Below are 26061 nucleotides of genomic sequence, written 5' to 3' on the forward strand. Positions count from 1 at the left end.
ATTGGTCATTACCATATCTTAACAGCAAAAATGAGAAGCTATTATAGGCATTACCTTTTTTTTAACAACAACATTATCCTTAAAACCATCATAAAATGGACTAATTCAGACCAGTTCAAAAATGTCATCACCATAATATGATAGAGCCACAACACACTATTTCTCTTAAAAAATGACATCTAAGTAATCATGTTCAAACATTTTCAGCAACCTATATTCTCTTCTAATTTTGTCACTGAATCCAAGGAATATTAACAAAGACAAATCATGCACAGACTGCTTCTTAGCCACAATGTTATCAATATCCATGCTTAAAAAAAAAAAAAAAACTTTAGATCATAGCACCATAGCACAAAACAGAGCACATAAAAAAAAATCTGCTTAATCCCTAACTTTCCTTTTCTATCATTTGCAACGAAACTACAAATTTGCACCATGTAATGGAATAGAGCAACCACTTCTTTTCGGAAACAACATAAAATTTAGGAAAATCCAATGGTCTGAGTTCTAAGACTCAATTCCTTCTCCATACACATTCAGACATACACCAAAAGCCTCAGAAATGTCAAAATAAACAGAAACAAGAAGATCATACCATATTCCTGTGCCATTCAGATATGTATTAAAAAATAAAAAATCAGAATAAAATAAAAGCTAAAAAACAAGCTATAATCTCTGGACTTTTCTCTTTTCCCTTTGTCTAAAGCTTAAAAAAAAACTAAATCTATAATTTTAGAAACTCAATCAAGGTTCCATACACTTGAGCTTAAGCTTGAAATTCTAGCTAAGTAGAAAGACCAGCCACACAATAGCTTTAACGTTGAATTTATCAACAGGTTCTAGTAGATCTCATTAGAAAATGTCAAAGCTATATTTAAAATAAGAAGGACTCACTTGATTTGTTATGAATTCTCCAAATCCAAGATAATCTCACCGAAGAAGAAAAACTCCAATCTTACAAACTTCTTCTTTTTCAGCTTCTCTCTAGCTCTCATCAACCATGCGCTTTATCAAATCTCCTTTCCTCCTCTAATTTCAGCAAGAATTACTAGAGCTAGGGTTTTATAATCTTGATCTAAAGTTAAGAGTTATAAGCTAGGGTTTCTATGGCTAAAACTAAGGCTTAAAAGGCTTAGAAAAAGCGAAATGGAGGAGTAATGTGGCTGGACCACAAAACCTACACCTAACGGCCGGAGATCAGCAGAAATCCGGCTAGATCTGCCGGAGAAGACAACAAAATCCTCCTCATTTTCTCTTCAGCCTTCTCGTTTTCTCTCTATCTCTCTTTCTCTCTCTAATTTAGATTAAAAAAAACCTAATTCCCCTTTCAAAAATGAAGATTAAACTGTTATTTATAGGCAAAGGCTGGTGCGGATATTGGCACTACCATTTTGATAGGCGCGCGGTTCGTGCAAAAATTTGATGGGCGCACGAAGAAATCGTGTCTTTTTTGCTCCAGGCCGCGTCCTTTCCAGGATAAATTCGCACCCCCTTCAGGATAAATTCACCCCCTTTTCTGGTTTACACTACGACACCGCCTCGGCTCGATCGCTAGGCAAACGCGCTCGGATTCTGACGAAATTTTGCAGGGACCTAGATGAAACCCTAACCTAGCTTAGGGTGAAGTTTGGGACCCTAATTCATTCATTTGATGGGGTTTTTCATAAAATAGGAAGGTGAAGGGCACGGTCAAAATGGGGTGTCTACACCTGGCCGTCCACAGCCTAAGCCGGACAGGATATGGCGCAATCGCTAGACGCCAAAAGACCTGCCCGGCCTGGCCGTCCACAGCCTAAGCCGGACAGGATATGGCGCAATCGCTAGACGCCAAAAGACCTGCCCGGCCTGGCCGTCCACAGCCTAAGCCGGACAGGATATGGCGCAATCGCTAGACGCCAAAAGATCTGCCCGGCCTAGCCGTGACGCCCAGGAGATCTGCCCGGCCATGACGCCCAGGAGGTTTGGCCGGCCAGACTTCTGGTCCAAATTTTGGCCGGACTGGATAGCCCAGAGGCTCCTGTCCGGCCGTGCTCCTTCAGGCCAAGCTTCAAGGCCGGACCAGGCCACCCGGAGGCCCCTGTCCGGCCACGGTTTCTTCTGGCCCAGTCTGAGGCCGGCCCCAGCTGCCCAGAGGCCTTAAGGCTGACCGGATGCTGTTTTAACCCTCTTTTTGCTTCCCCTAGCCACTGTCACAACTCGGAGAACCAGGGGGCAACTGATGGGGTCCAAAATCTGCAACCAATCGGCTGTTGACACGTGGCCCTCACAGGGACCACTGCAAAGCCAACACCTGTCCCTGCTAGGTATGACGCCTGGACCAATCGGGGACTTCCACATGCCCCTCCTAGGTATGAAACCTGGTCCATACAGGGGCTACCACCTGTCCTGGACATGTGGCTCAGGATCACTATAAATAGCCCTCATTTGTGCTAAGGTGAGGGATCTGAGATCAAAACCCTAAGCTTTTTGCTCTGACATTGCTCTGCACTCCTGCTCATACTGACTTGAGTGTCGAAGCGCCCGTCCGGAGCATCACTCCGGGTTGGTCTTCTGACCCTTTGTATCCTTGTCTGTGCCCTTATGCAGCGCAGGACTCCATTAGCCCTTCAACTGTGGCTTGCCAGATCAGCCCTTCCGGCCCTACCATAACCTGTTACCAATTTTAGACCTAACACAAGGGATCAAATGCCCTCCCTACAAATTGTTGTACGGCAACATGAAGGATATAATCAGCTTCATGATGAAAGAACAATCAAAACTTATGAATCTGTCTCCCCAGATCGTTCCACGTGTCTATTCCCTCCAATATGAAATGATGAAGAAATACGGTATTTTTCCCATTTTCTCTTAGTTTTTTTTTTACATTTTTATGGGGTTTCTTTGATATATTTTCAGTCCTGTCCTGCCTTATTAAAATTATTTCCGTTTGTGGGTTTGCACTTTTGCTTTTCTACGTGTAAATTTTATCACCGTCCAATCAAACTTAGAGGTAGAAGAATCCCTTAAATAAGACGTTATACAATATTGGAGCCACCATGGACGCTTGATTATTTCCTTTCACAATTTTCTTGTTTCTGATTTTGTTTCAGAAACTGTTATTTCTACCTTGTTGCTTTGATCGATACACCCCTTCTCTGTACATTAGAAATGATAGCTGCTAGGAGGAAGAGAACAAACAGCATGGATAAGCCATTTTCCACCCTATGTATTGATAAAGAAAATGACTAGGTGGATAGTTGCGGATGGGGATCAATTCTTGGGTCCCACATTAGAAATTTACGTGCATTCTAGACCGTTGATCTTGTAGAACATAACTACGTCTTTGTCCCACGCGAAATAGACACGTGATGCCATGCATAAGATAAAAGGAATACAAAAATCTACGGTTGATCTTAAGAAAAAAAGATGGAGACAAAGTTAATAAAAAATTATGACTGCGAGTATGCCATTTTCACGAACCATTCAATTAGATTGCACATGCAAACTAGACCTTAGGCTTTGTTTTGCCTTGTTTTTAAAATTCGATGGATTGAAGTTGGATAGTTGGTTAATTCTGTAATATCTTTTTATGTTCACTAGAAACAGATTTTGAAATGGGTTTTGATTTTTAAGGTCTTGCCCAGAAGATAATGTTATCTGCTCTGTTCTACATGGTTAATTCTGCAATAGGTTTTTCTGTTCACTCAAGATAGATTTTGAAATGGGTTCTGATTTTTAAGGACTTGCCCAGATAATAATGTTATCTGTTCTATTCTACTTGAAATGGTTTTCAACATTCTCTTTTGCATACTATGTGAGGACTTAAAAGAAAGGATTTGTTCTGACGTCTGATTGTGTTGGGCTTTCTTAGTTTCCATCGCAATTGTACTAGAAATCAATATCTTTTAATATAATGATTTTTTCATAAGTCCAAGTACTAAAACTCTTACTGTAAACAACAGGTAAAATGTCTCTTACTTGGTTTGGAACAAATCCCAGGGTAAATATCATGGATCCAGAGCTGATAAGGGAAATTCTGTCAAACAAGTTTGGTCACTTTGCGAAGCTGAAACAAACCCAATCACAGAGTTGCTGGCAAAAGGACTAGCGAACTATGAGGGTGAAAAGTGGGCCAAACACAGGAGGATCATAAACCCAGCATTCCACCAAGAGAAATTGAAGGTTATTTCCCATTTCATAACAGTAAAAAAATGACTTTTTCCATCCTTTGTGGTTAATAACAAACCACACATTCTTGTTAGTTTTCACCTGCATTATCGCCTACAATTAATTTTTATCGTTGTGTTTCTTACAGAGAATGCTACCAGCGTTCTCTACTTGTTGTAGTGAATTGATTAGCAGATAGGAGCAATTGGTAGTTTCCCAAGGATCCTGTGAATTAGACGTGTTGCCTGAACTCCAGATTTTAACTGGAGATGTGATCTCTCGGACGGCATTTGGTAGCAACTACAAAGAAGGAAGGCAGATATTCCAACTCCAAACAGAACAGGCTAAGCTTCTTATCGAAGCTGCTCAGTCCTTATACCTCCCTGGCTTCAGGTTTGTTTCTCTTTTTTACTTGCTTTCTCTTACCCATTTACATTAACAGTAAGAACCGCATATCAATAACCTGATTTAGTGGAATAGGAATATGTAAACACCTAAAAATTTCAAAAATGGATTCTTTAAATAAAAATAAAAAAATCTTGCAAACATTTGAAAGTATTATAATATTACCAAAATAATTTATTTCCTTCTATTTGATGATTAAAATGTCTACTTAATTTAAATTTGAAAAGTTTCCGTACATTTTTAGTGGTCAACTATGTCTTTCTCCATTTTCATTCAAGTGTCTCTCTTTGTTTAGCAATTCATACCTCTTCCTCTCTCCCTTTCCAAAAAAAGCCACACAAAATCCAATTTCAAGAGGGATCTTTTTCCTTGATTTCTCCTTTCCCTTCTCAAGAAAAGGATGTCAACCAAAGTGACTCTCTCTACCTCCAACGTCTCTCTTCTCCCTCTTCCTTTTAAAAAAAGCACAAAAAACACTTCTAACACACTCTTCTCTCTCATTCTCACAAGAGACAAAATCTCTTCTTCCAAGACTCTCTTACACACTACTTTTCTCATCTTCCCACAAGAAAATATATCTTCTATTTTCCTCATTTTTACAAAGCATTTTCTCTACAATTCTCCCTTCTCACCACCAACAAGCATTTTCCCCTAAGGATTCTCTTCCCAACAACTTCACATATTTCTCCTCTCTCAATTCCACTCATTTTCTCTTAACAAAAGAGACACAAGAGAAAAGAAACAAACAAAAGCTCTCTTCCTCATATCACTTCTCTCACCTTACTCCAAAGCCATACACTTTTATTTCTCTTTTATTCCTCAAAAAAAAAAAATGCATTCTCTCTATGGTTTCACCTCCTTCCAAGTACTTTTTTTACCGGGGCAACATACCGATTGCCGGCATCCATCTTGGTCTTCTCATAGGGCATCCACGGTCTGCCATCAACAATCGGAACGAAGGATCAATAAAGCAGGGAAGTTTTAATTCCTTTTTTTTTTTTTTTTTTTACTTATAAATTGATCATATTCACTTTTCTTGCCCAAAACCAATATTTTATATTTTTGGTATTTTCAAATCCAACACTAAAGTACCATAGAATCTCTTTGAACTACTCCATAGGTTAATGACAGGAAAAACTTCCAGTCCTGTCATTGAATTCAAGTGATGTATGAGTGTTGACCAGCTCGATCCGCAGGGCTCCCCCTTTTTTCTAGGATATTTACTAGAACTTCTTCCTTCAACTTCTAGGTTATGCGGAGCAACCCTTCTAATTCCATAGCAAGGAAAAACAGAAAGGAAGAAATACATATGACTATTATCATAAACTGCAAGTTCTATTACTTAACCAACATTATCTATTGATACAGGTTTCTGGCCACAAAGAAGAACCTTAGGAGAAAGGAAATTGACAGAGAAGTGGGAACTCTGTTGACGGGTATTATCAAGAAGAGAGAAAAGGCTATTAAATTAGGAGATGCCGATAATGGTGACTTACTGGGAATTCTAATGGAATCCAACTTAAACCACTGTCAGGAAAATGGGAACTCCAAGAGCAGTGGAATGACAACTGAAGACGTGATACAGGAGTGCAAGCTATTCTACTTTGCTGGGCAAGAAACGACATCAGTTTTGTTGGCTTGGACAATGGTCGTGTTGAGTATGCATCCAAACTGGCAACAACAAGCAAGGGAAGAGGTTTTACAAGTATTTGGGAATAACAAACCAGACTTTGATGGCTTAAACCACCTAAAGATTGTGAGTAATTGCTTGCTACATTCTCTTCAATATATTAACTTGTGCAGAGGCATAGGTAACCAATCACTAAAACTGGTAGCTGCAAATCCCAATCTCATGAATTTAAACCCGTTGACTAATAGGAGAAATGATTTGTTTACCTAACCCAAATTTGTTAAAAGCCAGCTACTTGCCTATTTTTTCCATTGAATCTAAACATATTAACATATTAGATGTTTTAGCATGCAATGTCACAATGATTTGTAAAGGAAGCCATATGCTGTATGAAATTTATGAAATCTCTATTGCAGGTAACCATGATTCTGTACGAGGTTCTCCGACTATACCCGCCTGGGACTTTACTTCTTAGGCGTACTTACAAAAGAATGACACTCGGAGGAATCAACTTCCCACTTGATGTACAATTCTCTCTGCAAACACTCTTTATTCATCATGATCCTGAAATATGGAGCAACGATGTGGATGAGTTCAAACCAGAGAGATTCTCAGGTGGTGTTTCAAAGCAACAAAGAGTCAAGTTGTATTCTTCTCCTTCAGCTGGGGCCCACGTATATGTATTGGGCAGAGCTTTGCACTGATAGAAGCCAAGCTCACTTTGGCCATGATTCTACAGCATTTCTCATTTGAGCTGTCGCCCGCCTATGCTCATGCACCTTACACTGTCTTAACCCTTCAACCCCAGCATGGTGTTCAGGTTATGTTACAAAAAATTTGAATTCTACAGATACAAGGAACTCCCTTGTAAAGTGGTTTAATTTCATAGGAGTATCCTTCAGCTGAGTTGAATGTGTATATGGGATGTTCTATAACCCAACTTCACGTAATAAAACCTTGCACAGAAGGAAGATACAATTCTCTAGTTTGAGTTAGGAATTTGCTTAGGTTGATCGCAACACATCTCCTGTGTTGTGGCTAGACTTCTATTTATGGGTGTTGGTAACTGTTTAAGGGTGTAGCCAGCACTAGTTTCTCGTTGGGCGTTGGCTTTATTCGACGGAATGTACTTGTGTTCCTTCCATATTAGCTATATTGTATGTTGCTTTGTCTTTTATGGTATTATTATCAGTCGCTACGTACCTGCACTCAGGATGATGTGGATCCAATGGGACCCACGATCGTGAGATGTTCAGTGGTGTTGGTGTAGTTTGTAACATAGTGTAAATTATAATGTGGGAATTCAATCCCACATCGAAAAAGGAAAAGATTTTAGGCATTTACACTTTCTTTTATTGTACAGACATGACGCAGATAGTGATCAATCATGCCTCAGAGTCTTTATTTTGTTTCTATTCAATTTTAGTCCAACAAGTGGGACCTATGAGACGGATACTTGGGCCAATGATATTAGAACTCACCAGGGGAAGGGCCTATCCGTAGTTAATGAAAAGGATGAGCTGTTTCATTGCAATCGGCACTTAGAGTCAACCCATGGTTATTTTTGTAGGCTGAGAATTTCTGATTCTTTCTTCTTAGGAGCAAGCACTGAGCAGAGAGTGTAAAAGAAAAAAAAAATGGGTTATATTCTGTCCATTTCCCTGTTGATTTCTTGTGTTTTGCTAGTTTCATGGACTTGGAGATTAGTTTACTGGATTTGGTGGAAACCCATGAAGCTGGAGAGGTATTTGAAGGAGCAAGGGATCAGAGGCCCTCCCTACAAATTGTTGTACGGCAACATGAAGGATATCTTCAGCAGTCTGATGAAAGAACAATCAAAACCTATGAATCTGTCTCACCAAATAGCTCCACGTGTCCATCCCTTCGACCATGAAACGATAAAGAAATACGGTATTTTCTCCATTTTCTCTTGGTTTTTTATTTTATATTTTTATGGGGTTTCTTTGATTTTTTTTATTTTTTATTTTCATTCGTGTCCTGCCTTATTTCTCTTGATAAAAAAATTATTTACATTTTTAGACTAATTTCAATTTGTGGGCTTTTCCTGGAATCTGCTATCCTGCTTCATAATTTTATAATGAAATTCCACCAATTTTGTTCTTGAAATATGTTACACAATCCAATAAGAGGATGGCCGTTTGGGACAATCCTTAAAAAACGTTTCTTCGTATTGTTCACCCAGATTAGTCTATTACATAAGAATGTGTGGATCTGGATAAAATGAAAGGGAACTGAACATAACCGATTTCCAAGGAAAAAATTGCAATATAGTTGCATCGACTGGGTATGCAATCTGATGGGATTGAGGGTGCAATTCATGTTAACTTATTGCAACTTTACAAGCAAATTGCACTTGAAATCTGATTAGATTGCAGACCTAACCCAGGTGTGCAATCTGGTACAAGTTTACACAAATTATAAACAACCATTCTATTAGATTGCACATGCAAACTAACCATTAGTCTTTGTTTTGCCTTGTTTTTAAAATTGGATTGATTGAAGTTGGATGTAATAGGTTTTTCTGTTCACTCGATATAGATTTTGAAGTTGGTTTTGATTTTTAAGGTCTTGCCCAGATGATAATGATATCTGTTCTGTTCTACCTGGTTACTTTTGTAATAGGTTTTTCTGTTCACTCAAGTAGATTTTGAAATGGGTTTTGATTTTTAAGGACTTGCCCAGATGATAATGCCATCAGTTCTGTTCTACTAGAAATGGTTTTCAACATTCTCTATTGCATATTATGTGAGTAGGACTTAAAAGAAAGGATTTGTTTTGATGTTTGATTGTGTTGGGCTTTCTTAGTTTCCATCGCAGTTGTACTAGAAATCTTTGTCTTTTAATATAATGAGTTTTTCATCAGTCCAACTACTAAAACTCCTACTGTAAACAACAGGCAAAATGTCTCTTGCTTGGTTTGGAATAAATCCCAGGGTGAACATCATGGATCCAGAGCTGATAAGGGAAATTCTGTCAAACAAGTTTGGTCACTATGCGAAGCTAAAAACAAACCCACTCACAGAGTTGCTGGCAACAGGACTTGTGACCTACGAGGGTGAGAAGTGGGCCAAACACAGGAGGATCATAAACCCAGCATTTCACCAAGAGAAATTGAAGGTTATTTCCCATTTCATAACAGTAAAAAATGACTGTTTACATGATTTGTGGTTAATAACAGATCACACATTCCTGTTAGTTTTCACCTGCGTTAGTTTTCACCTGCATTATCTCCTACAATTAAATTTTATCTTTGTGTTTGATACAGCGGATGCTACCAGCATTCTCTACTTGCTGTAGTGAATTGATTAGCAGATGGGAACAATCGGTAGTTTCCCAAGGATCCTCTGAATTAGACGTGTGGCCTGAACTCCAAACTTTAACAGGAGATGTGATATCTCGGACGGCATTTGGTAGCAACTACGAAGAAGGAAGGCGGATATTCCAACTCCAAACAGAACAAGCTAAGCTTCTGATCGAAGCTGCTCGGTCCGTATACATCCCTGGCTTCAGGTTTGTTTTTCTTTTTACTTGCTCTCTCTTACTGATCTTCATTAACAATAAGAACAGCATATCAATAACGCAATTTAGTGGAATAGGAATCCTACACTAAAGTACCATAGAATCTCTTTGAACTACTGCATAGGTTAATGACAGGAAAAACTTCCAGTTCTATTATTAACCATTGGATTCAAGTGTTGTATGAGTGTTGACCAGCTCGGTCCACAGGGTCCCCCTTTTTCTGTCATATTTAATAGAAATTCTGCCTTCAACTTCTAGACTACGCTGAGCAACCCTTCCAATTTCATAACATGGGGAAACAGAAAGGAAGAAATCCATATGATAATTATCATAAACTGCATGTTTTATTACTCAAGCAACATTACTATTGATACAGGTTTCTGCCCACAAAGAAGAACAATAGGAGAAAGGAAATTGATAGAGAAGTGCGAGCTCTGTTGACGGGCATTATCAAAAAGAGAGAAAAGGCTCTTAAATTAGGAGAAGCCGATTATGATGACTTGCTGGGAATTCTGATGGAATCCAACTTAAAAGACTCTCAGGAAAATGGGAACACCAAGAACAGTGGATTGACGACTGAAGACGTGATACAGGAGTGCAAGCTATTCTACTTTGCTGGTCAGGAAACAACGTCCGTTTTGTTGGCTTGGACAATGGTTGTGTTGAGTATGCATCCAACCTGGCAACAAGAAGCAAGGGAAGAGATTTTACAAGTCTTCGGGAAAAACAAACCAGACTTTGATGGCTTAAACCACCTAAAGATTGTGAGTAATTGCTTGGTACATTCTCTTCAATATATTAACAACTTGTGCAGAGGCATAGGTAACCTATTACGAAAACTAGTGGCTGCAAATCCCAATCTCATGAATTTAAACACCTTGATTAATAGGAGAAATGATTTGTTTTCCCAACCCAAATTTGTTAAAAGCCACCTACTTTCTTATTTCTTTCATTGAATCTAAACATATTAACATATTAGATGTTTTAGCATGCAATTTCACAATGATTAGTAAAGGAAGCCATATGCTGTATGAAATTCTTGAAATCTCAATTGCAGGTAACCATGATATTGTATGAGGTTCTCCGACTATACCCGCCTGTGACTTCAATTATTCGGCGCACTTACAAAAGAATGACACTCGGAGGAATCGACTTCCCACCTGATGTACAACTCTCTCTGCCAATACTCTTTACTCATCATGATCCTGAAATATGGGGTGACGATGTGAATGAGTTCAAACCAGAGAGATTCTCAGGTGGTGTTTCAAATGCGACAAAGAATCAAGTTTCATTCTTCCCCTTCAGTTGGGGCCCACGTATATGTATTGGGCAGAGCTTTGCACTAATAGAAGCTAAGCTCGCTTTGGCCATGATTCTACAGCACTTCTCATTTGAGCTTTCGCCCACCTATGCTCATGCACCTTACACTCTCATAACCCTTCAACCCCAACATGGTGTTCAGATTATCTTACAAAAACTCTGAGATAATCTTTTCCATCAACATCCTTGATTACTGTCTGAATCGCTTATCACTATTATGAACAGTGTTAAACTCTACCGATCCAAGAAACTCCCTTATAAAGCAGTTTAATTTCATACAGGTATCCTTCAGCAGAGTTGAATTCAATGTCTATTTGGGATGTGTTGTAACCCAACTTCATGTCATAAAACTTTGTGCAGAAGGAAGATACAATTATCTTAGTTTGAGGAAGGAATTTGCTCATAGACATTGTATGATGTAGATATTCTAGCCTTAGGAAGAACCCAACACATCTGCTTTGTTGTTGCTATACTTCCATTTGGACCATTTGTGGGCATTGGTAACTTTTTTAAGGGTGTAGCCAGCACTTGTGCTCCTTCCATAATAGCTATGTTGGGTGTTGCTTTGTCTTTGATTGTCTGTCAATTCATTCTATGGCTTTTTGTTTATTGAGTTTATAGCTCTGTCATTGTAAAAGCTATCTTTAAAGTGCCTGGTTTCTACTAGTTGAAGTAACTTTGGTAGCTTAGACTGTTATGCATGGGTGTTGCAAACACAAATCACAATCAAACTATATGTAATAAAGACAATAAAGCAAAGATACAGATTGAAGGGTTAGGATGATCTGGATGGAGCTGATTTTTTAGGCACACCCTATCTATGTCAGGGTCCATCAAATGAACGCTTTGGAGCATCCAAACAATGTGGGCCCACAGTGTTTTTGGTAGTGTTTGGATTTGGGTATGTGCCCACATTGTTTGGATGATCCAAAGCGTTCATTTGATGGGCCCTGACATAGATAGGGTGTGCCCAAAAAATCAGCTCCATTGGATCATCCTAATCCTTCAATCTGTGGACGAATTGTCAACTAAGGGGGCTTACCTTATACAAATTGAAACCCCAGGGGGTCTAGTTGTAACTTTTGAAACATTAGGGGTTAAGTTGAATGTGTCAGTAACCAGAGTGTATTTTTCCGTAAGATTTATGTTGCTTGACAGTGGGGGAAAAGCTAGAGTGCTACTTGCTGATTTTTACTAGGGGTGAAAGTGGGGCCATAAAAGTTGGTAACTATCATCATGGAAATTTCAGATGCGTAAAGTGATCAATCCATATCTACAAAACGAAGGGCATTATTAACAGCAATGTGCTAACTACAGTGGAGTTTTTTGTTCCGTTTCATGCTTAAGTGTAATTTCTGTTACTTGATCACAACTCATCCTTACTAATCTGAAAATTTTCAGTTGCAATCCAGACTAAAAAGAACAGCAAAGTCCCCTTGTAAAAGGAATAAAATGTTACTCATAAGGAATTTAAATTCAAAAAACTAATCCAAACTAATTTGAACACAGCATAAAAATTTTGATCTGTTGATTATTGCGATTTGTAAGTTTGACCAAAAAAATGAAAATTTCCCATAAGGCCTTGGGTAAGTTCTTTGCATGCAACCAACTTTTACAAGTTTCCACAAGATGCCTAATCTTCCTCTCCGCGACTCCATTTTGTTGAGGCGTATAGGCACAAGTGAGATCCCTTTGTATACCATGATCACGACAAAATATAGAAAAGTCATCGGAAGTAAACTCCCTACCATTATCTGTTCTCAACCGTTTGATCTTCTTATGAAGTACACCTTCAACGGTCTTCTTGAACTCAACAAACTTAGACAATGCATCAGATTTCTCCCTTATAAAATACACACATGTGAATCTAGTAAAATCATCAACAAATAACAACATATAACGGAAGCCGGAAAGTGAAGGTGTCCTACAAGGTCCCATTACATCACTATGGATAAGCTCCAATGGGGCCTTGCACCTTGAAAGAGACTTATCAAATGGAAGACGATGTGCCTTACCATATTGACGACCCTCACACACCTTTCCACTACCAAAGGAATTTAAATTTGGTAGCCCAATCACTAGATTCTTAATCACCATGACCTTCAATTTATCCATGCTAATATGACCCAATCTAGCATGCCAAATTGAAGCGCCATCATTTGTACTCATTTTATCAACATTTGTAGACGAGCCATATTCTTCTTGTTAAGCAATCCATCAAAAGTAGTCCAAATCTCACTTGCCGATTTACACCCAATGATGTGCTCAAACAAGTCATGCGAAATAGACCTCTTCAAAAGAAATTCGGCCTTAGCATTCTTCATCCTCCACGCCTTCAATACATAGGCATTTTCTTATGTGTCTTCCGGAGCTACAACGGCATTGCCACAAACAACCTCCCATAAATCTTCTCCCACAAGATAAGACTCCATACATGTTCTCCATATCTTGTAGTTTGATTGATTTAGCAACTCAATGCCGAGTCCACTAACCCTTCCACTCATATCCATGTTCAAAGCACCGATTGAACATCTTCACCAAGGATATCTTGACAAGCACCAACTACCACCCTTGTGGCTTTGATACCATATAGAGAAAGACGGATTTCACAACACCGGAAAATCCTCTTCTCAAATAGTGAAACCAAAGTTTAAACTAGCCCAAGATGAACAACCAAGTAGAAGAAGAACAATGCCCAAAAGAGATGTGCTTCAATATATGATAGAAAGAACAACACTACAAGATAAACAACAATAAAAAGAAGAAAGCTTCAAGAGAAAAGTTTCACACAAAAGAGCTTCAATGGAGCTTCAATGGAGGTCTAGGTTGTGGAGAATCTCTACCAAAATGAAGTTAATGAGAATAGGCTTAGTCAAGGAAAGTAAAGAGAAAATAGCTTAGGTAAGTGGTAGTGGGTATGGGAAAGTGGTGTCATTAATGCTTAGAGAAGTAGTGGGTTTGGAGTTCCAAGTAAAGGTTTGAATTTGAAATAGGTAGGTAGTGGGAAAAGATGGAGCAAACATGTGTGGCTCACACATGTGCAAGCTAGGCAAAAAGACCAACATGCCCATGGACACAAAAGTACATATTTGCCCTAACTACAACACTCAAAATAAAAATAAAATAAAGCTACCCAAAACATACACTTTAAAATTTAACAAAACTAATAAAGGGTAAGTAGATTACGCCAAAATGCTTTACCTCGAAATACGTTACCTCCTAGTATTTGCCCTCACTCAGATGAACAGAAAGTATTATGTCATGAAGGTGGGTTGTAGCGCATAGAAAATACACATTGGATTCAATTCAGCTGAACGATACAAGTACGAAATTAAGCAGCTTTACAAGGGAGTTCCTTGGATCTGTAGAATTTAGAACTGTTGAAAATGATAATGAGCGATGCTGGCAGTAATCAAGGATGGTGATGGAAAAGATTATCTTAGAGTTTTTGTAAGATAATTTGAGCACCATGTTGGGGTTGAATGGTTATAACAGAGTAAGGTGCATGAGCATAGGTGGGCGATAGCTTAAATGAGAACTTTTGTAGAATCATGGCCAAAGTGAGCTTAGCTTCTATCAAGGCAAAGCTCTGCCCAATACATATACGCGGGCCCCAACCAAAGGGGAATAATGCAGCTTGATTCTTTGATGCCTTTGAAACGCCACCTGAGAATCTCTCTGGTTTGAATTCATCCACATCATCGCCCCATAATTCAGGATCATGATGAATAAGGAGAGTTGAAAGAGAGAGTTGTACTTCAGGTGGGAGGTCGATTCCTCCAAGTCTCATTCTCTTGTATGTGCGCCTAACAACTGAAGCCACCGGCGGGTATAACCGGAGAACCTCATATAGAATCATGGTTACCTGCATTAGATATTTCAAGAATTTCAGACACCATATGGTGTTAAAAATCATTGTGACATTGCATATTAAAATATCTAATATGTTTAGATTGAATCGAAGAAGTGAACAAGTAGATGGCTTCCAACAAATTTGGCTTAGGTGAACAAACCATTTCTCCCTTTAGTCTATGGGATTAAATTCAAAAGACTGGGATTGCATCTACCTATGCCTCCGCACAAGTTAATATATTGAAGAGAATGAACCAAGCAATTACTCACAGTCTTTAGGTGGTTTAAGCCATCAAAATCTGGTTTGTTATTCCCAAAGACTTGTAAAACCTCTTCCCTTGCATGTTGTTGCCAAGATGGATGCATACTCAACACGACTATTGTCCAAACCAACAAAACGGATGTCGTTTCTTGCCCAGCAAAGTAGAATAACTTGCACTCTTGTATCACATCTTCAATCGTCATTCCACTGCTCTTAGAGTTCTCATTTTCCTGAAACTCTTTAAAGTTGGATTCCATTAGCAAACCCAATAAGTCATCGTTATTGACATCTCCAAATTTAATGGCCTTTTCTCTTTTCTTGATCATACCCGTCAACAGAGCTCTCACTTCTCTGTCAATTTCATTTCTCCTATTGTTCCTCTTTGTGGGCAAAAACCTGTATCAATAGATAATGTTAGTGAAGTAATAGAATATACAGTTTATGATAATTATGGAATTAGAAGGGTTACTCAGCATAGCCTAGAAGTTTAAGTCCCTAACTACATCCGTCTTCATCTACCTTAACCACACCATATATTGCCTCTGTTAAATTACTACTACTACTTATCTTTTCTAGTATTGTCAATGGTGCTCAAGTACCAAATATCATATTGGGCATATGATTACTATTTGTAACTTCGCTGAAGATCATCATTATGTTACCAATTTTAGGTAAAGATATAATATAATCAGAAAATTATATTATGGTTGATAGAATCCTGATATGAAAAGTTTTAGGGTAAAAGGAAGGGTTAGATTCAATAGATCCTGTGAATATTGGAGATGACATCGAAGAGTCTTTAAAACTAACACTAAGCTAGGTTAAAACCAAAACTAAGCTAGGTAACTTGCACACTCACTTGTGTGAAAGCTTCATTTTGCAGCAGGGGGACAACCAAGAGGAAAATTGGGTTGCATCTCCACTATTTAGGACAATGGATATAACAGCAGGAGCAAAGCGCTCCAGAAATGAAACTACATAAATGTGCTAGATAAGGAATTACATCATTAGAATTTTAGGGTACAGAAGTGCTCCAGTAATGGAACTTAAATAGTAAACTAAGAAGGCTAGATATTCAGGCCCTGTTCAGATTATAGGAAGAATTTTTCTGGAAGAAATTTTTTTGTTTTCCTTTCCATGATTCAGAGGGAAGTGATATGGTTATGGCTTATTTTGAGGGATATCATCATAAATTAAAGGTCCCTCTAAATAAAACTTGAACGGCAGTGGTTTAAGTTATTATTTTTCTCTACCTAATCCAACAGCAGAAAAGCAGGAAATTCTGGAAAGAAGTTTTTCCTTTCCGTACTTTTCAAGAAAATCCTGAAATCCAAACAGGGCCTTAGTGTTAGCCAGAATAGGGGTTAAATTGATTCTATTTCATAAATGAAACACTAAAAAAAATTTCAGAATCATTTTTTTAAAAGTCCACAATAAGATAAACACAAAAGCAAGAAATATATGACCGATAGTAAGATTACAGTACATATGTATACGCCGTCCTTGAGACAAATCAAATTTTGTTTCAAACAACAAACTGTAGGCGTGTCAAAATATTAATAACAAACAAAGTTTTGAATCAGAACTTTGACAATTCACAAAATTTCTACCATTAAGCATTAAAATCCAAAGATAGGAGTGGAAGTTTTTCCTGCCATTAGCTTATAGAGTGGTTTAAAAAGATTCAATGGTACTTTAGTGTAGGAATTCTATTCCATGAATTTGCATTATTGATATGCTTTTCTTATTGCTGACGAACATGAGTGAGAGAAAGCAAGTAAAAAGGAAAACAAACCTGAAGCCTGGCAAGTATATGGACTGAACAGCTAGGATCAGAAACTCGGCCTGTTCTCTTTGGAGTTGGAATATCCGCCTCCCTTCTTTGTAGTTGCTCCCAAATGCGGTCCGAGAAATCACATCTCCAGTTAAAGTCTGAAGTTCAGGCCACACGTCTAATTCTCATGAGTCTTGAGAACCAACCAAGCGCTCCCATCCGCTAATCATTTCACTACAACTAGCACAGAGAGCTGGTAGCATCCTCTGTAACAAACACAAAAGAGAAAATTTAACTATACCAGGTATCACCAAAAAACTAAACAGTTGTATTTGTTGAAATATAAATCATGGTACTTCTTTAATATGTTTCATTTCTTTTTCCATGGTATCACATTTCAGTTTTTGAATGTCTTTTTCATGAAAGAAACAGGTCTTGTTTGGTTGATGTTCTAAATAAAAGCACAAATGTTCAGTGTTATCAAATGGGAAGTAACCTTCAATTTCTCTAGGTGGAAGGCTGGGTTAATGATCCTCCTGTGTTTAGCCCACTTCTCACCGTCATTGTAAGAACCGGTAAAATATATATATATATATAAATATAAAAATGGCCTCATAGGTGGGTAATCATCGGCCATTACTCATTTTCCCCAAGTTAATCGGGCATGAGGACATCTGGCATAATGGGGCGTACACGATTCGAACCCAAGTCTAAGCTAAGATTGAACGGCTTCCTACCACTAAGCCACCGCCCCAGATGTCAACAAAAACGGAATAAATATATATATATGTTAAAAATTTCCAATAGTCACTATTCACAATAGTCACTATGCGAGATTACTATGCAGAAATACTATGCAAGTTCACTATTGAGATACACTATTTAAAAGTATTATTCACAGTAGGACCCACCGAGTACTATTTACAAACGAGTCCCACCATCAGTAGGTCCCACATCAGCGGGCCCCACATCAGCGGGCCCCACACAAGTAGGTCTCACACAAGTAGGTCCCACACAAGCGGGCCCCACGACCAGCGGGTCCTACCACCAGCGGGACCCATCCCTAGTGGAAACGAAAATATCATCGCACCGACGAAAATAATAATAAAAAAATGCAAAAATACTATTGACCGACAAAATTAATAATAATAAAATATTATTAACTATGCAAAATACTGTTAACCGACGAAAATAATATTTTAAAATAGTAAATAGTTTTTACTATGCAAAAGTACTATGCAAAAATACTATTGACCGACAGAAATAATAATTTAAAATAGTAAATAGTCTTTACTATGCAAAAAGTACTATGCAAAAAAAATGTCTATAAATAGAGGAGGAGGAGGAGAAGAAAAGGAGAAGAGAAGAGAAGAGAAGAGAAGAGAGAGAGAGAGAGAGGAAGAGAAGAGAAGAAAGAGAAAGAGGAAGAGAGAGAGAAGAAGGAAAAAGAAAATCCACTACCAAGTAAGTCTTTTATAATAGTCTCTCTTTCATGGTTGGTTCTACCACCTAAAATTATTTGAAAGCAATGATCTCTTTCAATGGTTGGTTCTACCACCTAAATTATTTAATGATCTCTTTCATGGTTGGTTCTACCACCTACCTATATTTTATTTGAAGTAATGGTTGGTTTTACCACCTATATGGATAAAGTAATGGTTGGTTCTACCACCTATATACTTAACGGTGAAATACTAGCATAGTAACCGTAAAGTAAACTTTATCAACTTATGGTGAAATGAATAGTGACATGATGGGGCCCACATAAATAGTGACATGATGGGGCCCACATAAATAGTGACATGATGGGGCCCACATAAATAGTGACATGCAGGGCCCACATAAATAGTGACATGATGGGGCCCACATGAATAGTAGCATGTGGGGCCCACATGAATAGTGAACACAGGGAACCTTATTTTAGGACATAAATGGACACAGAAAGGACAAGTGTTGTCTGTGTGATATTAAAAGGACCTAGACTAAAATAAGTTGACCTATTTCACTTATTTGCCTACAGGAGCCATCTCGTCCTACTGCGACTATAAGAAAAGGCAGGTGACAGCTAGACCTTGTCTTGTAATGGTGTTCAATATAATTGTCTATGCAATGTAGCTCTGCTTATAAATTGCCTGATAAATACCTGCTTAGTGAATTTATACTCGCTTGCCTGGAATCAAATGAATTGAAATGAATGCTGGAATCAAATGAATTGAAATGAATGCAGGAAGAAAGGCAAAGGTAAGTAATTGCATACATGTTGCATACATGGGGGAGAGTGAAGGGGAACATAAGGGTGTGGTGGAATCATCCTGGGACCTAAGGTCCAAAGGCCAACGCGAGAAGCGTGTACTGCCTTTCGTTGGCAAACCAACCAAAAAGGGAAAGTATCCCCGAGGGATAGTATCCCCGGCTCGGCATTACATGCGAGACCGTAATCCAAGTCCATAACGTCACTGCCTTCAGACAGGGGTAGTGGTTAGCCGTGCGGCAAGGACACCGGCAGAAAAAAATAAAAGAAAATGAAAAAGTCAGAAAAGAACTGACAGAAAAATAAATGGGGGAAAAGCCGGATGTACCTGGGGAATGTGCTGTCTCATAATTGTTGCATGCATAGCATACATTGAAATTATTGTCATTGCCATGGGCATTGTAATCTTTATTATATTGCTTCTAGACATTATTGAAAATGTGGATTATATTGTATGCACTGTTTATATTGTCTCTTTTACTCTGCTCGGTCTTTGGATGACCCTGCTTTGACGTTGATTCCTCCACCACAGGGGTTGAGGCATTAGATGGCGGAGCATTTGCAAATGAAGGAACCATGGGATAAGGGACTGTGTGATCAGAGAGTTCGTTCCTGGAGTCCTTGCATTTTGACGTCTTACGTCATGTATCATTTTTAAGTTGTAATAAGATTCTATCGGGATCGTCGTTGATGCTTGTATAAAAAAAAAAAAAAAAAAATATTTCCATGATTTTTACTTTCTTTTGCTCGTAGCGACACGACGGAAATCGGGTCGTTACAGTTGTGGTATCAGAGCCGTACCTCCTCTAGTACGATCTGCCAACGCGGACGTTGGGCCCTGTAAAGGGGGTGGATTGTAATAGTCCCACATCGGAAGCGGAGAGAGAAAGTTCCTGGATTATATGTTGTAGACCCCCATTCCCGGGTTTACGGAAAATCTGGTGCTTGTGGGTTGAGTCGTTAATTTGGGTTAGATAGGTAATAGGTGACATATGATACGTCACACCTTTAAGGTCAACCGAGAATTCGAACGAGATAGGAGAACTACCCTAAAAACCTTAGTAAGTAAACAATTGATTAGAGACTTCATGGTACCTCGAAATTTAGTTGGGAAATAAAGAGATTTCGTTCTGACCCATAATTTTCTCCTCATTCCATGTATTCTTGAATCTTATAGATGTATCCAAGAAGGAAGCAAACTGGCAGGAATGGCAACACTAACCAAGCTCCTGCGCCTGACAACAATACCCAGGTCCCAATTCAGACTCAGAATCAAGATGGCCTACAAATACTGGCTGAAATCCTCAGGACAAATCAAGAGGCAAATCAAGCAGCTCTTCAGGCCATTGCAGCGAGCCTTGGGACTCGTCAGGAGCCAAGATATCATGAGGATACCACTCAAGTCCATAGACAGTTCAGGGACTACCATCCCTCTGAATTTAATGGAGAAGGAGAACCCTTAGCAGCTGACCATTGGCTAGTTGAAATGGAAAGGATCTTCGCAGTAATGAATTGCACTGATACTCAAAGGATCCGCCTTGCATCATTCCAACTAAAGGACGATGCCGGTGTTTGGTGGCAAACAGTAGAAGAAAATTACCCGACGGTTAGGAACGAAACTTGGAACCAGTTCAAATCACGATTCAACAATCAATTTTTCCCTTCGCATGTCAAGGACCAGTTAGCAGGACAGTTTGCAGAACTAAAACAGGGAACGTTGACGGTGGCTCGATATGGGGCCAAGTTTAGGGCTTTGTCGCGCTATGCCCCGGGTTATGCAGCGACAGAAAATGATAAGGTTAGAAAATTTGTTAGCGGTCTTCGTCCTTCCATTAAGGCGAGTATCGTTAACCTTGGTTCTAAGACCTTGGCAGAAGCCTGTGAAAAGGCCGAGGTGGCAGAAGACTGTGAGAAGTCAGTACAGGCAGCTAGATCTCAATCTATTGTTAATAGAAATCAAGGACCTCCACCCAAAAAGCAGAGAACGGATGATGGTCCACCATCAAAGACCTTGTGCCCCCACTGTGGAAAGATCCACGCTGGGCAATGCTGGAAAACCATGACAGTTTGTTTTAACTGCGGAGACCCTAATCACAGGAGGAGGGACTGCCCTAAGGCAGCGACTTATATTCAGAACCGCCCACCTCCGCCACAGCAACACCAAAGAAAAGGAAATCAATACCATCCTCTGGCTCAAGATAAGAACGCACCACCAGGAACTGAGAGGCGTTTCTTCGCCCTTGTCAACGACGATACTAAGGTACAGGATGGAGCGTATTGATCCCAGATTCAGCTCAAGTTGTGAGGTATGGTAATTGATAGCCTATGCGAATAGTGAATTTCGGGGACGAAATTTTTTTTAAGGGGGGTAGAATGTAAGAACCGGTAAAATATATATATATATATAAATATAAAAATGGCCTCATAGGTGGGTAATCATCGGCCATTACTCATTTTCCCCAAGTTAATCGGGCATGAGGACATCTGGCATAATGGGGCGTACACGATTCGAACCCAAGTCTAAGCTAAGATTGAACGGCTTCCTACCACTAAGCCACCGCCCCAGATGTCAACAAAAACGGAATAAATATATATATATGTTAAAAATTTCCAATAGTCACTATTCACAATAGTCACTATGCGAGATTACTATGCAGAAATACTATGCAAGTTCACTATTGAGATACACTATTTAAAAGTATTATTCACAGTAGGACCCACCGAGTACTATTTACAAACGAGTCCCACCATCAGTAGGTCCCACATCAGCGGGCCCCACATCAGCGGGCCCCACACAAGTAGGTCTCACACAAGTAGGTCCCACACAAGCGGGCCCCACGACCAGCGGGTCCTACCACCAGCGGGACCCATCCCTAGTGGAAACGAAAATATCATCGCACCGACGAAAATAATAATAAAAAAATGCAAAAATACTATTGACCGACAAAATTAATAATAAAAAAATATTATTAACTATGCAAAATACTGTTAACCGACGAAAATAATATTTTAAAATAGTAAATAGTTTTTACTATGCAAAAGTACTATGCAAAAATACTATTGACCGACAGAAATAATAATTTAAAATAGTAAATAGTCTTTACTATGCAAAAAGTACTATGCAAAAAAAATGTCTATAAATAGAGGAGGAGGAGGAGAAGAAAAGGAGAAGAGAAGAGAAGAGAAGAGAAGAGAGAGAGAGAGAGAGAGAGGAAGAGAAGAGAAGAAAGAGAAAGAGGAAGAGAGAGAGAAGAAGGAAAAAGAAAATCCACTACCAAGTAAGTCTTTTATAATAGTCTCTCTTTCATGGTTGGTTCTACCACCTAAAATTATTTGAAAGCAATGATCTCTTTCAATGGTTGGTTCTACCACCTAAATTATTTAATGATCTCTTTCATGGTTGGTTCTACCACCTACCTATATTTTATTTGAAGTAATGGTTGGTTTTACCACCTATATGGATAAAGTAATGGTTGGTTCTACCACCTATATACTTAACGGTGAAATACTAGCATAGTAACCGTAAAGTAAACTTTATCAACTTATGGTGAAATGAATAGTGACATGATGGGGCCCACATAAATAGTGACATGATGGGGCCCACATAAATAGTGACATGATGGGGCCCACATAAATAGTGACATGCAGGGCCCACATAAATAGTGACATGATGGGGCCCACATGAATAGTAGCATGTGGGGCCCACATGAATAGTGAACACAGGGAACCTTATTTTAGGACATAAATGGACACAGAAAGGACAAGTGTTGTCTGTGTGATATTAAAAGGACCTAGACTAAAATAAGTTGACCTATTTCACTTATTTGCCTACAGGAGCCATCTCGTCCTACTGCGACTATAAGAAAAGGCAGGTGACAGCTAGACCTTGTCTTGTAATGGTGTTCAATATAATTGTCTATGCAATGTAGCTCTGCTTATAAATTGCCTGATAAATACCTGCTTAGTGAATTTATACTCGCTTGCCTGGAATCAAATGAATTGAAATGAATGCTGGAATCAAATGAATTGAAATGAATGCAGGAAGAAAGGCAAAGGTAAGTAATTGCATACATGTTGCATACATGGGGGAGAGTGAAGGGGAACATAAGGGTGTGGTGGAATCATCCTGGGACCTAAGGTCCAAAGGCCAACGCGAGAAGCGTGTACTGCCTTTCGTTGGCAAACCAACCAAAAAGGGAAAGTATCCCCGAGGGATAGTATCCCCGGCTCGGCATTACATGCGAGACCGTAATCCAAGTCCATAACGTCACTGCCTTCAGACAGGGGTAGTGGTTAGCCGTGCGGCAAGGACACCGGCAGAAAAAAATAAAAGAAAATGAAAAAGTCAGAAAAGAACTGACAGAAAAATAAATGGGGGAAAAGCCGGATGTACCTGGGGAATGTGCTGTCTCATAATTGTTGCATGCATAGCATACATTGAAATTATTGTCATTGCCATGGGCATTGTAATCTTTATTATATTGCTTCTAGACATTATTGAAAATGTGGATTATATTGTATGCACTGTTTATATTGTCTCTTTTACTCTGCTCGGTCTTTGGATGACCCTGCTTTGACGTTGATTCCTCCACCACAGGGGTTGAGGCATTAGATGGCGGAGCATTTGCAAATGAAGGAACCATGGGATAAGGGACTGTGTGATCAGAGAGTTCGTTCCTGGAGTCCTTGCATTTTGACGTCTTACGTCATGTATCATTTTTAAGTTGTAATAAGATTCTATCGGGATCGTCGTTGATGCTTGTATAAAAAAAAAAAAAAAAAAATATTTCCATGATTTTTACTTTCTTTTGCTCGTAGCGACACGACGGAAATCGGGTCGTTACAGTCATAGTTTGCGAGCCCTGTTGCCAACAACCTAACGAGCGGGTTTGATTTTGGCTTTGCAAAGTGACCAAACTTGTTCGAGAGAATTTCCCTCATCAGCTCTGGATCCATGATGTTCACCCTGGGAGTTGTTCCAATCCAAATTACAGATAGTTTACCTGCGTTTTACAGCCTAAGAATTTTAGTAATTACAAGGACTGATGAAAAAACTCAAAGGAAAAGACAAGATTTTCTAGTGCAACAGCTATGGAAACTAAAAAAGCCCAAGACAAAACTTTCTGCTGCAACAGCTATGGAAACTAAGAAATCTTTAATTAGAAGCCCTGCTTAGATAATATGCAATAGAATGTTCCAAGAGAAGATGTTGAAAATCATTTGAAGCAGAACAGAAAAGATAATATTGTCATGTGGGACTCATTAAAAATCAAAATCCCATTTCAAAATCTAACTTGAGTGAACAGAAATAAGCTATGATAGATTTAATAACTATCCAACTTCAATCTATTAAATTTCAATAAAGGAAGGTAAAAACAAGCCCAAGGACTAGTTTGGATGTGCAGTCTAATTGGACCAGATTGCACAAAACAAGCCCAAGGGTATAATTTGTGTAAACTCGTACCAGATTGCACACCAAGATTGGGTCTGCAATCTAATCGGATTTCAGGTGCAATTTCTCAGTAAACTTGCAATAAAAGTTGACATGAATTGCACCCATAATCCAATTAGATTACATCCCCAGTTACAAAAATTGGATTCTAATGTAACTAGATTGCAAGTTTACGACAAATTGCACCCAAACGAATCAGATATTACAAACCAAAACTAGATAAACTAAAAACATAAAGTGAAAGCAAAATTGGTGAATATCGGACAAGAACCTTTTAATATAAAATCCAAGGAAACAAGTTTTTAATCAAGAAAACCCACAAACTGAAAATAAGTTTTAAAATGGAAACAAACTTTTTCAAAAAAATAAACAAAGTAGAACAAGAATGAAAGATTACCGTAGTTCTTCACCGTTTCATATAGGAAAGGAGCGACACGTGGAACAATCTGGTGAGACAGATTCATAGGTTTTGATGATTTTTTCTTGACCAAGTTGATGTTATCATTGAGGCTTCCGTACAACAATTTATAGGGAGGGCCTTTGATCCCTTGCTCCTTCAAATACCTCTCCAGCTTCATGGGTATCCACCAAATCGAATACACTAATCTTGAAATCCATAAAACCAGCAAAACACAAGAAATCCAGAGAGCAATTGAGAGCAAATCACCCATTTTCTTTTACAGTCTCGGCTCAGTGGTCACTCGACTCACTCCCCAAGTAGAGAAAAGCTCCACCACTGACACACGAGACACGAGATAAAATAACCAAACGGTGGTTTTTAAAGGGAAGCGATATATTCGACCCTTTTGTTTACTAGGGACAGCCTCCTCTTGTGTGAAAGATAGGGGGCTGTCCCAGGTAAAAAATTGGAGGGAGAATATATCATTTCTCTCTTTAAATTGTAATGAAAACAGTCCCTTGAACTAAGGATATGTCCTTTCTCAAGGTGAGCTCTAAAACCCAGAAGTGCAAACTTGGGCCGGGCTCAAACCGAAACCGAATGGTTCTTCAAACCACAGTTTTCGGCTCCAGTTGGTCTGGTATATTCCCAGATTGGGTTAGGATTGGGAAAAACAACCTGAGGTTGGATTAGTGTTGAGGACTTGGACAATGTTACTGTCCAAGTAGTGTCCTATATGGATATGAGACTATGTGGGACCCAACTTGGTATGGGACCCATCCTGAACAGCAGTGGTTTAAGTTACAAATTGCAATAATCAAGTTCCAAATGGGTGGCAACATCTTTGTGGACCTGTCTTCTAAGTGAAGGACAAACAGAAATATAGAAAGACTTCTGTTCTGAGGATTACAGGCTACAAGTTCGAAACTGCGTGACTTCAGCCATGACGTGTGTTCGAGTGCTGTTTTCGAAAATATTTCGAAAATATCAAAATCGATATTTCAAAACCATGGTTCGAAAACGATAATT

The 26061-nt window shown here is 38.9% G+C and overlaps 2 protein-coding genes and 1 pseudogene across 4 annotated transcripts; 2 read left to right on the top strand and 1 right to left on the bottom strand.

The window, feature by feature from the left end:
• Positions 1-2797: 2797 nt before the first annotated feature.
• On the top strand, positions 2798-7356 carry LOC143861018 (cytochrome P450 CYP72A616-like; annotated as a pseudogene). Its single transcript, XR_013239850.1, has 5 exons — positions 2798-2828; positions 3942-4161; positions 4295-4539; positions 5920-6307; positions 6598-7356. The product of XR_013239850.1 is annotated as a cytochrome P450 CYP72A616-like (transcript).
• A 131-nt stretch (positions 7357-7487) lies between these two features.
• LOC143861012 (cytochrome P450 CYP72A616-like) lies at positions 7488-11616 on the top strand. Its single transcript, XM_077371896.1, has 5 exons — positions 7488-8092; positions 9099-9319; positions 9468-9712; positions 10098-10485; positions 10779-11616. The coding sequence occupies exons 1-5, from the start codon at positions 7819-7821 to the stop codon at positions 11202-11204; spliced, it is 1554 nt and encodes a 517-aa protein (XP_077228011.1). The 5' UTR covers positions 7488-7818; the 3' UTR covers positions 11205-11616.
• Positions 11617-14237: 2621 nt separating this feature from the next.
• Positions 14238-25372, bottom strand: LOC143861832 (cytochrome P450 CYP72A616-like). Of its 2 annotated transcripts, XM_077372771.1 has the most exons (6): positions 25030-25372; positions 24026-24183; positions 17426-17488; positions 16951-17195; positions 15164-15551; positions 14238-14906 (listed from the first exon to the last, which is right to left on the bottom strand). In XM_077372771.1, exons 1-4 carry the CDS (start codon positions 25301-25303, stop codon positions 17115-17117), a joined length of 576 nt encoding a protein of 191 aa, XP_077228886.1. In that variant the 5' UTR covers positions 25304-25372; the 3' UTR covers positions 14238-14906; positions 15164-15551; positions 16951-17114. The 2 variants fall into 2 exon arrangements, with proteins under 2 accessions (XP_077228886.1, XP_077228885.1); XM_077372770.1 differs by lacking the exons at positions 17426-17488; positions 24026-24183; positions 25030-25372 and having other exon boundaries at positions 16951-17383.
• Positions 25373-26061: the final 689 nt, after the last annotated feature.

Source organism: Tasmannia lanceolata, unplaced genomic scaffold, assembly GCF_043159265.1.
Source record: "Tasmannia lanceolata isolate RefF3 unplaced genomic scaffold, GAP_Taslan_0.1 ptg000037l, whole genome shotgun sequence".
In the NCBI taxonomy this organism is placed as follows: domain Eukaryota; kingdom Viridiplantae; phylum Streptophyta; class Magnoliopsida; order Canellales; family Winteraceae; genus Tasmannia; species Tasmannia lanceolata.

What these genes read in the sequence shown, in the direction of transcription:
- LOC143861012 (XM_077371896.1), top strand. Translation starts at nt 7,819, where the DNA reads ATGGGTTATATTCTGTCCATTTCCCTGTTGATTTCTTGTGTTTTGCTA. An exon ending in TGAAACGATAAAGAAATACG is followed by an intron (nt 8,093 to 9,098) that starts GTATTTTCTCCA and finishes TGTAAACAACAG; the next exon opens with GCAAAATGTCTCTTGCTTGG. An exon ending in GCTTAAACCACCTAAAGATT is followed by an intron (nt 10,486 to 10,778) that starts GTGAGTAATTGC and finishes TCTCAATTGCAG; the next exon opens with GTAACCATGATATTGTATGA.
- LOC143861832 (XM_077372770.1), bottom strand. Translation starts at nt 15,481, where the DNA reads ATGATCAAGAAAAGAGAAAAGGCCATTAAATTTGGAGATGTCAATAAC. An exon ending in GCTTAAACCACCTAAAGACT is followed by an intron (nt 14,907 to 15,163) that starts GTGAGTAATTGC and finishes TATCTAATGCAG; the next exon opens with GTAACCATGATTCTATATGA.